The 13,506-nt window shown below is 42.6% G+C and overlaps 1 protein-coding gene across 1 annotated transcript in view; it reads left to right on the top strand.

The window, feature by feature from the left end:
- Nucleotides 1-7,880, top strand: part of LOC145409509 (cell adhesion molecule Dscam2-like) — a 78,521-nt gene extending 70,641 nt beyond the window's left edge. Inside the window, exon 32 of the mRNA XM_080279898.1 lies at nt 7,565-7,880. Coding sequence (XP_080136024.1) covers nt 7,565-7,880 — 316 coding nt within the window. The remainder of the gene's footprint in view (nt 1-7,564) is intronic.
- The last annotated feature ends 5,626 nt before the right edge of the window (nt 7,881-13,506 follow it).

The following is a 13,506-nucleotide window of genomic DNA, read 5'->3' as shown; positions in this document are numbered from 1 at the left end:
TGAATGAGTAGGGACCAGACAAGGCTGGCGCTAATAACTTTTTTGATCCAGTCGTCTTCCGTTGCATTGTAATAAATATTCGTCATTATGCTCGGAATTTGATGCATCCCAAACATAGGGTATGGTCGAAATGCCACTGCCCGCACCGTCCAAAGTGAGAGAAATTACTTGTCAGCTCTTATAGTTTGCCCTCAGATGGGTTTGTGTTCCCGTTCACACCCACTCGCTGCCAGTGTGGCTTTTTCTTGAGTTACAGTGATGCAAAACCTCCCGCACGCACCTGCCCGTACTTGCCACTCTCTTTGTGTTCATGGCCTTAAGGCAACCTTTAAGGAGTTCACGCCTTCCTTGGGTTCCATCTCTAAGAGGTAAATGGGGGTCCTTCAATCATGTAACATTAACTGAGGCAGTAGACTGGGTTTATGGACTTCAAAGGGGATAATATGGGACTGGGTGTTAGTTTAATTTTATCGGTTTATGTTAAGCTACAGAACGTGGCGCAAGTTTTTTGGTGTATCAGAATGAACCAAGATTGTGTGGGCTTGAATGATGAGTGAATGGAAGCATGGCCCATTGGATTAGGTAAACTTGTGCTGTATGGACGATGCTACTCCTTACCCTGCCCTTGAGTGAGAAATGTCCAGATAATGATGATGATGATGATGATGATGATAATATTAACAAAGTGGCCCTCCCCACCAAGCTGGTTTATTTCTTAGCTTTACAAGATGTCTTTATTTGTACAGTGACGTTATTAGGTTTAATCATTTCTGAACTCGGTGAAATCCAGACAGTAACAAAGAAACACCTTTGCCTATAGCACTCGTACATGTCTTTCATCCTCAACACTTCTCTTTTGCAATGGTAAATAAAGTAAGATGAACATTTACAAGATATTCCTGATTATAAAACTGAATCTAGACTTAATGCAAGGGAGGTGATTACGAATATCTTCAGCACTCAGCACAGTATACTCGTATAAAGCCGTAGAGTTCAGACATATTCCGCCTTAACACACTTGGGGTTTCATTATCTCGGGACTTATCTTGGGAAGATCATATTACCTCTAATGTAAAATTTGCTTCCAAGAGATTAGGCGTGCTAAGCCAACCCCGTGCCTTCTTTACCCCTGCATCGATGTTGACTTTATATAGGGGTTTTATCCCCCCCCCCCCCTGTGTAGAATACAACTCTTCTCATCAAGGTTGAGTCAAAGGCTATTTGTCTCATTAACTCTCCTCCTCTTACTGGCTCCCTTCAACCTCTGTCTCTTCGCCGCAATGTTGCATTTTTATCTCTTTCTATCGCTACTTCAATGATCACCGCTTCTCTGAACTGTCTGCTTCAATCCCTTCACCACTGTGACAGGCGTGTAGCACCGGTCTAGCAACAAACGCCGCCCCCTTTTCTGTCTAACTCTCTAGTGCAAGAGTTAACCGTTACTCCCAGTCCTTCATGTATGCAACAGGTCAACTCTGGAATTTGCCTCCCTGTGCCTGTATTTCCTACTGCCTATGACCCCCAGTCTTTTAAACGCATTGTGTTCAGGCATCTCAAAATGGGCGGATCTTGAATTTGGCTCTCCGTTATCTTGATTTTGTGTTTTCGTGGAGGGAACAGTCTCTCTGGCTCCTGGCCTTTGGTTCCTTCTTTCTTACATTTAAAAAAGCCTCAACCTTAGTATATACACCTGTTTAACACTCATCTAGCATTCCTCACAGCCTACACAGCTATCTGAGGTAAGACACAGCAGCTTTACCTCCACACGTCTACGGTATCCAGCTAAAACACTACATAAGGCTCTGTGTCACTCCAGGGCTACTTCTTCCGCCTGGCATTGTCCATAATATAGGCTCCCTGTATCATTACCATTCATCCTTGACCCTTTCAGACCGGTGACTTATCCTCAGTTAATTCCCGGTGCTGATAGTCAATTATAGTTAATTTTAGAAAGGTTACTCGTGCTGAAGGGGTAATTGAAGGCCTTAACTAACTCCTGTAAGAAAAGAGTCCCCAGCGATGAGCGTTGGCAAGTAAAAATAAATAATAAAAATAATGATGGTAATAATAATAATAATAAGAAGAAGAAGAGGAAGAAGAAGAAGAAGAAGAATGAAAGTAACAATGAAAATAATAATAATAATAATAATAATAATAATAATAATAATAATAATAATTAAAAAAAAATAATAATAATAATAAATATATGATATAATTAAAAAATAAAGATAATAATAAAATAATAATAGTAATAAATAATATTAATAATAATAATAATAATAATAAAAATAATACAAATAACAACGTAAAAATAATGATGAAATAATGAAAATAATGATGAAAATAATAACGGAGATGATAATAATAATAATAATAATAATAATAATAATAATATTAAAAATAATAAAAATAATAATGATCCATCCATCCATCCATCATCCAGTCCTATGTTACCCCATGAGGAGCATAGGAGCCCGGGGCTAGGCAAGTTGGTCCTGACATTTAAGATGAGAGTGACCAGCCTCACCCATCCCTGAGTGGCATTACGTGGGTAATAAACCCCAACCACTCCTTGGATATAAACCTTCACCGGCTCAATCCTACTGGAGTTCCGTAATTACCCACTAATTCACCAGGGGCCATAATTTGGTTATATGGTTACCACCCAGCGTAGTGAATTGTTTCCTGGTGTACAGGAAACCATTCGGCTTGTCACTCAGTGTTGAGTCACCCACAGGCAGAAAGAAGAGGAAAGAATGAAGGAAAGACAGAAGAGGAAGGAAGGAATGGAGGGAGGAGAGGAAAGGGCAGACACCAGAGAGCAGCACTACATCGAGTGAGTGGATGGTGAGCGCCCCCCACCTACCTCAAATAATAATAATAATAATAATGATAATAATAATAATAATAATAATAATAATAATAATAATAATAATAAAATAGTAATGAAAATAATAATTAGGATAATAATAGCAATAATAATAATAAATAATAATAATAATAATAAAATAATAATAAAATAATAATAATAATAATAATAATAATAATAATAAAATAATAATAAAATAATAAAATAATAATAATAATAAATAATAATAATAAACAATAATAATAATAAATAATAATAATAATAAATAATAATAATAATAATAATAATAATAATAAATAATAATAATAATAATAATAATAAATAATAATAATAATAATAATAATGATAATAATAATAATAATAATAATAAATAATAATAATAATAATAAATAATAATAATAATAAAATATAATGAAAAATAATAATGAAACTACTACTACAACAACTACTAGTACTACTACTACTACTAGTACTACGACTAATACTATTGCTACGACTACTACTACTACTACTAGTACTACGACTACTACTGCTACGACTACTATTGCTACGACTACGACTACTACGACTACGACGACTACTACTACTACTACTCCTCATCATCATCCTCATCATCATCATCATCCTCATCATCCTCATCCTCATCCTCATCCTCATCCTCATCATCATCCTCATCATCATCATCATCATCATCATCATCGTCATCATCATCATCATCGTCGTCATCATCATCATCATCGTCATCCTCATCGTCATCCTCATCCTCATCCTCATCCTCATCATGATCATCCTCATCCTCATCATGATCATCCTCATCCTCATCATGATCCTCCTCCTCCTCCTCATCCTCCTCATCCTCATGATCCTCCTCCTCCTCCTCATCCTCATCCTCATCCTCCTCATCCTCCTCATCCTCATCATCCTCATCCTCATCCTTATCCTTATGATAATCATAATCATAATCATAATAATACTAATATTACTACTACTATAGTCGGCCTTACGCCCGTTTGCGCGTGTGGTGTGGCCCGCACCTGTGTACAATGGTGCCACGTTTCCCCAACTTGCGATGTGAAACGGAAGCTATTTATGTACAAGGCATCACAAATTCGATAAATTCAGATGAATAAAACTTACACTTGTGTATTTTGATGGATGAATCAACAGTAATCTTATTATGCATAAAATATTTATACAGTAACACAGAAACATGGCATACATATTGTACAGTGTTGCTAAAAGAAATAGCAGTCACTTTTAATGTTTTTTAGCGTAGTTTTAGGGTGGTTAATAATATTACAGTTATGGATATAATAGAATGAGCCTGAAAAAAGAAGAAATATGCCAATATCCAAAGTAAAAGAAATAATTCATATAATTCTTGTGAGTGGCAACACTGACAGATAGCTTCCCTACAGAGAGAGAGAGAGAGAGAGAGAGAGAGAGAGAGAGAGAGAGAGAGAGAGAGAGAGAGAGAGAGAGGCAGGAGAGGGGCATGCATTGAATGCATTGTCGGCATCACTAAATATAACAAAACCAAATTAACAAATGAAAGCACAATTATAAATAACTTATAAAAGAATCAAAAGTACTCAGGGTGGCTCACATTTCCCGCCAGGAGAGAGAGAGAGAGAGAGAGAGAGAGAGAGAGAGGTCTGTCACTGCCTTCTTTGTATTCATTTGTTCCTTTGTACATACTGCACACACTGATATACATTGTTCCTATTGATGCACATATATCTATACACGTAATTTCTCTCTCTCTCTCTCTCTCTCTCTCTCTCTTCTAATGCTGACCACGTGGTAGGTGAATCCAGCCCCCCCTTCCCCTTCCCTCCCTTCTTAATCCCTCCTGGGTGTCTCAGGTCAAATCCCCCTTCACACTTCCCCTCCCCCCTGGACCACCACCCCAACAAACCCACATCCACACTCCCACCCACACCTACACCCACACCCCACTACGTCGGGGTGTATGAATCAGTAACGTAACAAACCTCTCAGCAGACAATAACTTTGACACTCCATCTACTACTAAATATAACAAAACCAAATTAACAAATGAAAGCACAATTATAAATAACTTATAAAAGAATCAAAAGTACTCAGGGTGGCTCACATTTCCCGCCAGGAGAGAGAGAGAGAGAGAGAGAGAGAGAGAGAGAGAGAGAGAGAGAGAGAGAGAGAGAGAGAGAGAGAGAGAGAGATAACGGTATAGAGAACGTGGCAACACTGTACACAGGTGCGGGCCACACCACAGCCGCAAACGTGCGCGAGTCCTACTATACTAATAATAATGATAATAATATTAATAATACAGTAATATTAATAATAATAATAACAATAATAATAACATTAATAATAATAATAATAATAATAATGATAATAATAATGATAATAATAATAATAACAGCAACAACAACAACAACAACAACAAGAAAAACAATAACAGTAAATATAATAATAATAATAATAATAATAATAATAATAATGAAAAATAAATCACAGCAACAATTTCATCACATTGCCTATACCGGTAGTCCTTGGTTCGTAATCTCGCCGATTGACGAAGTACCCCAACACCTTCTTCCCTGTAGCCCAACACTGGCAGGTGGTTGGTGGCGTGGTAACACTGACAGGTGGTTGGTGGCGTGGTAACACTGGCAGGTGGTTAGTGGCGTGGTAACACTGGCAGGTGGTTGGTGGCGTGGTAACACTGGCAGGTGGTTAGTGGCGTGGTAACACTGGCAGGTGGTTAGTGGCGTGGTAACACTGGCAGGTGGTTAGTGGCGTGGTAACACTGACAGGTGGTTGGTGGCGTGGTAACACTGACAGGTGGTTGGTGGCGTGGTAACACTGACAGGTGGTTGGTGGCGTGGTAACACTGACAGGTGGTTGGTGGCGTGATAACACTGGCAGGTGGTTAGTGGCGTGGTAACACTGGCAGGTGGTAGTGGCGTGGTAACACTGGCAGGTGTTAGTGGCGTGATAACACTGGCAGGTGTTAGTGGCGTGGTAACACTGGCAGGTGTTAGTGGCGTGGTAACACTGGCAGGTGTTAGTGGCGTGGTAACACTGGCAGGTGTTAGTGGCGTGGTAACACTGGCAGGTGTTAGTGGCGTGGTAACACTGGCAGGTGTTAGTGGCGTGGTAACACTGGCAGGTGTTAGTGGCGTGGTAACACTGGCAGGTGGTAGTGGCGTGGTAACACTGGCAGGCGTTAGTGGCGTGGTAACACTGGCAGGTGGTTAGTGGCGTGGTAACACTGGCAGGTGGTTAGTGGCGTGGTAACACTGGCAGGTGTTAGTTGCGTGGTAACACTGGCAGGTGGTTAGTGGCGTGGTAACACTGGCAGGTGGTTAGTGGCGTGGTAACACTGGCAGGTGGTTAGTGGCGTGGTAACACTGGCAGGTGGTTGGTGGCGTGGTAACACTGGCAGGTGGTTAGTGGCGTGGTAACACTGGCAGGTGGTTAGTGGCGTGGTAACACTGGCAGGTGGTTGGTGGCGTGGTAACACTGGCAGGTGGTTAGTGGCGTGGTAACACTGGCAGGTGGTTGGTGGCGTGGTAACACTGACAGGTGGTTAGTGGCGTGGTAACACTGGCAGGTGGTTGGTGGCGTGGTAACACTGGCAGGTGGTTAGTGGCGTGGTAACACTGGCAGGTGGTTGGTGGCGTGGTAACACTGGCAGGTGGTTAGTGGCGTGGTAACACTGGCAGGTGGTTAGTGGCGTGGTAACACTGGCAGGTGGTTAGAAAGAGTATGAGAAAGGAGGAGGGTAAAAAAAAGAGTTGGAAGAAAGTAACAAAAAGGAGGAGGATTTAAAAGAGTATTAAAATGAGAAGAATAAAAAAGAGCATAAGAAAAGAGGAGAAAAAAAGTATTGAAAAAGAGGAGACTTTAGCCATCATCCACTTCTGCCTTCCTTCCGCCACACTACTTAGGTAACCTGTCACGCCTCTTGCTGGCCTCACAGAATTACATTTCTTTTCTTTTTTTAGCATTTCCATTTTGGACCTAATAACCTTAAAGAAAAAAATATAACTAATGCCCCGTCGACACGAGTGGCAATGACCTGGCGAGCGTATATCCCTCGCTTCTTTAGCAGCGTTACCAGATCCATCAGTTCCCGGCGAGCTGTGGCCACTACCTGGCACACCTGCTTTGTTGTCCACACGGCGGACCGGGCAGTGGTTGGGCAGTCGAACTACGTCAAGAAATTATAATATCTGTCTGTTAACCTGAAGCATTATTTAATCTTAATATCGAGGGGAAAAATTAAATAATAATAATAATAATAATAATAATAATAATAATAATAATAATAATAACGATAATAATAATAATAATAATAATAATAATAATAATAATAATAATAATAATAATAATAATAATTTCCCATAGTCAGTGCCTTTTCTCCATAACTAGACCTAAAAATCTCATCCCTTGATTGTAAGTAGTGAACTGTAACAAGAGATTAACACTAACTCGTAATCTAGTCACGAAGAAGTGCTAGGGAAAGTATGTGTAGCCGTAGCATTGTCCTTTTCACCCACTTAACTACGTGAAATAAGTTACGAAAGAACGAAAATCTGGGCCAAGTTAAGGTGAAAGGAGCGTAGCAGATGAAATATGGTGTTAAGTATTTAGGTGTGGTCGTGTTAAGGTGTGTTAAGGCAGGTATCCGTCCATCCACAGAGCCCGGAGCGAGTCTTCCTTGAGTGATACTTCAACTCTCACTCCTCCTCGACCCCTGCACCCACCCTCGGCCTTCTCAGATTCGCGGGAACTGAGTGAGGCGGAGTGCGACCATGTGATGTTCAAGGGGGAGGACGGGAGGGCTCGAGGTCCTGCTTCCTCTAGTAGTAGGGACGTGGAGGAGAGCATCAAGGAGGAGTTGAAGGAGCTGCTTCACAGGTACGAGCACCAGCATCAGCGGGAAGAGCAGAAGAAGCAGCAGCAGCAGGAGAAGCGACGACCCGCAGAGAAGAATCCTTACACTATCAACGTATAGCAATGATGAAATCACACGATATACTCTGTTCCCTTTCACTTGGACTAAAATCGCCGTTCCTGTAGCTTGAGTGATGAGGTGCGACAGTAAAATAACATTAATGTTTGCTAATCACGAAGAAGTGCTGTGGAATGAATGTACTGCATATGTATAACACTGTCTTTTTCTGCCACTGAGCTCCGTCAAATACGCTGCAAAAAAGACGAAAATCTGGGCCAAGTTTAAGTGAAAAAACTATTGTTCTCTTGATGCTCCCAGCAACTGCCAACACACACACACACACACACACACACACACACACACACACACAGACCATATAAAACCATTGGACAGGATCGTTTTTGCCTCTTGCATCCGCTGGCGTGTTTATGTTCCGTTCCTGACACCAACAGATAACGTTATCAAAGCCAGGAAGAAATTTTGATGGCGAAGGGGTTAATGAAGGCTACGCCAAACCTCTGTAGCTGGAAAAGAAAGAAAGAAAACAGAACAATGAGAGGAGAAAAGGAAAAGGAGAAAAAGGAATAAGAAGAAAAGGTGGTGAAGGAAAGAGAATAAGAGAGGCAAAGGAAAGTCGTGGGAATAAATGGCTCAAGAGTAACGCAGTGATTGGCTAGAGACGCTCACAGAATGGCAGACTCAGAGACATTAACCTTCTATTCACTGCGTCTGCGTCACACTTAGGGCATGTCCGTCACTGCCCTCCACCCCTGGCAAAGTAGCTAAGAGTAGCGTCCTAGGCCAGAGATACCGAGCCTCTCAGCTTAGAAATAGTAACTAGGAGAGGAAAGCGAGGTGAAGAGGTGAACTGCTAGATGATTTGGTCCTTGAATGCATGTGGGACTCACTGATGCCTTCAACAAGACTGCTCAACCTCCATAACAACTCTGAATAAGTGACTCATTTTTACACACAATTCTATCTTCCACTCTTACACGATGCTTCTCTCGATATATTTCAAGGCTGTATTACCGAAGTCATTTTTGTTACCGTAAACGAAAACAGACAAGAATATTCATCGTGATGTATGACATAAGTATGTGTATGTTTATATGTTGTCATGGTTACTGAGTCAATGGATCTTGTAAAAAATTATATACGGTACATTGCACAGTTTCAGTAAACATTCCATCCATTTTAGACAATAAAGGGATTTCTGTTTTACCTTTATATACAATACTATCACGATCACTATACCCCTTTTACTCTAACTTGGACTAAATTTACCATCTCCGCCTTGAATGCTGAGTTATAACAACAGCAGTAGAATATGATGCTAAAGCAGAAGTGCTGTGGTAAGCATGTACAGCTGTAGTGTTATCCTTTTCAGTCACCGAGCAATGTGAAGCTAATTGCAAAAAGATGAAATATTTGGGCCAAGTTAGAGTAAAAGTAGTGTACGTTCTTCACCCGCCTTGAGAAAAGGGAAGTGGAGGACAAGATTGGAGATAGACCAGGGAAGGAGATATTGGTGGCACACACACACACACACACACACACACACACACACACACACACACACACACACACACACACACACACACACACACACACACACACACACACACACACACACACACTACTGAACCACCATCATCCACTACTTTGCCCATACACCATCCCTATCTTCCACCTCCTCTCGGTAGGGGCTTAAAGAAACTAGTATATAATCATGCTAGTACATATAAATCACAATATCTTGATGACAACAGTAAAGGTGGCTGTAGTGGAGAATATTATTGGTACTGTATTTTGGTTTATCACATAGAAGTGGTACACCAAGTTAAAATATTGCCTGATGGTCCTTTGGTGTATGGAAAGGTATATCTGTGAGGTGAGGCCAGGATTCCAGGGGCTTGAATGGTGAGTGAATGAGTGTGTAGCCCATTTCACTGGTCGAGCTGCTGTTTACATCTCCCATTATCATATTCTTTTCCTTTTCCCACTGTCTGGACCCTGCCTCACCCCACCTGCAAGTGGAAAAGAGGTATGATGATGATGATGATGATGATGATGATGATGATGAGGAGGAGGAGGAGAAGGAGAAGGAGGAGGAGGAAAAAGAGGAGGACGAGGACGAGGAGAAGGAGAATCATTACAACGATGATGATAACGATAACTTCCTACAAACCAGGATCGGGCTGCACAAACACACTTACGAACCATTTCCTGTCGTCAGAGGGATTTTGAATTGCAGGAAGGGCAAGGAGGCTGTCCAATCTGCCTCTGTCTGCTGTCCTAAAATATATCTGCCTCTGTCTGCTGTCCTAAAATATATCTGCCTCTGTCTGCTGTCCTAAAATATATCTGCCTCTGTCTGCTGTCCTAAAATATATCTGCCTCTGTCTGCTGTCCTAAAATATATCTTAGTTACGAAGCGAAAATTACAATAGGTTATCATTATTTCCTACAGGACGATCAGGGAAAGCAGTGAAAATAATATCTTCCCTTGTCTAGTACTTCCTGTATAAAAAATATCTTAGTTACGACAGGAATTCGATCGTAAGTATGTTTGAGCACCCCTGGTAGGCTGCGATAACTCACTGAGAGAGAGAGAGAGAGAGAGAGAGAGAGAGAGAGAGAGAGAGAGAGAGAGAGAGAGAGAGAGAGAGAGAGAGACAGAGAGAGAGACAGAGAGAGAGAGAGAGAGAGAGAGAGAGAGAGAGAGAGAGAGAGAGAGAGAGAGAGAGAGAGACGCAAGATTCTTAGAGATACAGTACTTACGAAAGCCTGTACATGTTCTAGTAAGGAAGCTCCGTAACACCTTTTCCTCAGCGACTTATTCTTTCTCTCTTGCGTAAAAATCACCTCATGATTAAGAGAGCAAAATTGCCGTAGCTGTTACCTTAAGACATAATGTGGAGACGAAGGAGACTGAGAGACTGACTAGGAGAGTGTGTGTGAGTGAGGTGGAGGAAGGGAAGAAGAGGGGGAGGGGGTGACCAAGAATGAGATGGAAGAATGGGGTGGAGAGGTATCTGGTAGGGGAAGGAGGGGGTAAGTTGGAGAGAAGGCAGCCAGACAGCACAGCACAGCGTGACATGAAGGCTATTTGTTTGTGGCCACCCCTTACGTGGTTAAGGCGTCTGGCGATAGAGAGATAAATAGATAGATAGATAGATACAGAGATAGATAGACACAACCTCATACCCATAGTAATCTTTCGTTCCTCTTTTGAGCGTAGGGTCCCGTGGTTAGGCTTCTTAATCCAGTGACCAGTCGTTGATCCCTGAGTGGCATTATGAGAAGGTGTTACCCCAGCAAACATTCAGTTAGAGCGCCTTAACTCGCTAGACCACAGGGCGTCTTTGCAAGTGAAAAAGAAATGGTTTAGTTAGTCATATATATCTTTCGTTTTCTACTAGTGCAGCAACAAAGAAAACGGGCGCAAGGGATGCCTAAATCATATTTCATTAAAACAGAGAGAGAGAGAGAGAGAGAGAGAGAGAGAGAGAGAGAGAGAGAGAGTGTTTTTCCATATTATTGGGGACATTTAAGTGGAATGGGCAGAATAAATCGGAAGAGCAGAAGTGTTAAGAAATCTCAGAGCTACTTGAATATAACCCTAAGACTCCCAATTTTCTTCTCTTCCGGGTCTCCAATCCTTCCCTCTCCTCCCCCTCCTTCCTCCTCTCTCTTTCTTCCTCCATTTCTCCTCCACTCCCCCCCGTCTACTCCCTTCTTCCTCGTCTACCTCTACCCTCTCTTTTCCTCCCTACCTCCATTTCTCTCCCTTCCTTCCCCCTCCTTCGTACCTGCACTCTCTCATCTCCCTCCTGCTCCTCTTCATTGCCCCCCTTTCTCCCTCCCTCTTCCTTCCTCTCCTCCCTCCCTCCCTCTTCTTCCTCCCTCCCTCTTCTTCCTCCCTCCCCCTCCCTTCCAGCTTACCTTCCTTCCTCCCGGTCTTCCCCTTCTCCTCCCTCCATCACTGATCAGAACGGAAGCGCGTCTTGCAGTGAGCCAAATGTTGCAAATCTCTCTCTCTCTCTCTCTCTCCTTATCCCATCCCTCTGTTCCTCTCTTTTCTCCCTTTCTTTCCCCATCACTCTCTCTCTTTCCCCCCCCCAACTCTGTTCCTCCTCTCTCCCCTCCCCCCTCCCCTGCACTCTTTCTCCCCCTCCACCACCCGTCACCACAGCACCACCACCATGCAGTGTCCCCAGTGTTGCACAGCTGCGTGTAGGTTGCAGATTGTTGCATGGGTTAGGTATCAGTGGTGGCAACAAGAATCAATGCACAGGACCAGGGTTGTGATAATGTGTGTGTGTGTGTGTGTGTGTGTGTGTGTGTGTGTGTGTGTAAGAGAGAGAGAGAGAGAGAGAGAGAGAGAGAGAGAGAGAGAGAGAGAGAGAGTTCAAGACTGAGAAATGTGATTATAGTGTCAACTCCAGGTCGGATCCACCTCCACGCTCTCTCTCTCTCTCTCTCTCTCTCTCTCTCTCTCTCTCTCTCTCTCGGATGTACAATTTTCAGTTCGGCCATAGTGAATAAGTATTCAGTGAATTACGTATGTACGTATGTATGTACTGTAGCGGCCGGTTTGTACACGCCTGTCATGGGCGGGCAGTTTGTTTATACTGAGAGAGAGAGAGAGAGAGAGAGAGAGAGAGAGAGAGAGAGAGAGAGAGAGAGAGAGAGAGAGAGAGAGAGAGAGAGAGAGAATAGGCGAGTGTGGGTGGGAGTGAGACTTTGGCATAATGTGTAATTAACCGGGTCGGTCAGGATCACTTGATGGTCGTGATCGTCAGCTTTTACTCTCCCGGAAGGGAGCTGAGAGCTCATATAGTCCGATCTAAGAGCAAGGCTGTGACCTTCACACAATCACACACCCGTCCCCTTGCTCAAGGGGGACAGTAACCACCCACTTCGTCAGTGAAACTTTTCGCAACCTGAGCGAGGCGCGAACTCCCGTCCACCAGTTGGCAAGCGAGAACGTTACCACTGCAGCAGCGAGCGGTGTGTGTGTGTGTGTGTGTGTGTGTGTGTGTGTGTGTGTGTGTTTTAACCCGAAAAAGGAATCAAAGGCTAAAGGTGGCGTTACTAATCATCCATGTCTCTTCACATATCACCCGTTTTTAATTTTACAGCATACCTCACACACAAAGGCCTTCCATCACAACACAATCACATTTGCACTTCACACATCCTCCTCCATCGCTGAAACAGATAATTTCATGATAGAGCATAGAGCACAGCAAAGAGGAATTGAAGACTCTATTACCAGGGAGAAATGGAGATATAAATCATTCTTCCATATTCTTAAAAGTATATGTAAGAAAAGTCAAAGAATCGAGCTATAATCCCACTTATGTCTGAAGAAACTTGACAACTGGTGAAATACAGTGAGAACCCCACCTCTTCTTGCGCGTGTGTTCAGATGGTTAGACTTTTCCGCTGTGTGTTCGTTCATCTTTGTGAATGTTACTTATGTGTGTGTATAATTGCCCTGACGATAAATTACGATATGGTAACACGTGTGGCTGGTGGTTGTAAAGGTGAAGACATCTTAGACAGATCTGGGAGAGAGAGAGAGAGAGAGAGAGAGAGAGAGAGAGAGAGAGAGAGAGAGAGAGAGATTTGCCCTCACCTTTGCCTGCCCTTCATGGGATAACATCACAGTTATAAG

The sequence above is a fragment of the Coenobita brevimanus genome, chromosome 81 (assembly GCF_032717465.1).
Source record: "Coenobita brevimanus isolate Jiangsu-jjx chromosome 81, ASM3271746v2, whole genome shotgun sequence".
In the NCBI taxonomy this organism is placed as follows: domain Eukaryota; kingdom Metazoa; phylum Arthropoda; class Malacostraca; order Decapoda; family Coenobitidae; genus Coenobita; species Coenobita brevimanus.
Note: the sequence above shows the minus strand (reverse complement) of the source record. Positions and strands in the feature narration are given on the sequence as shown.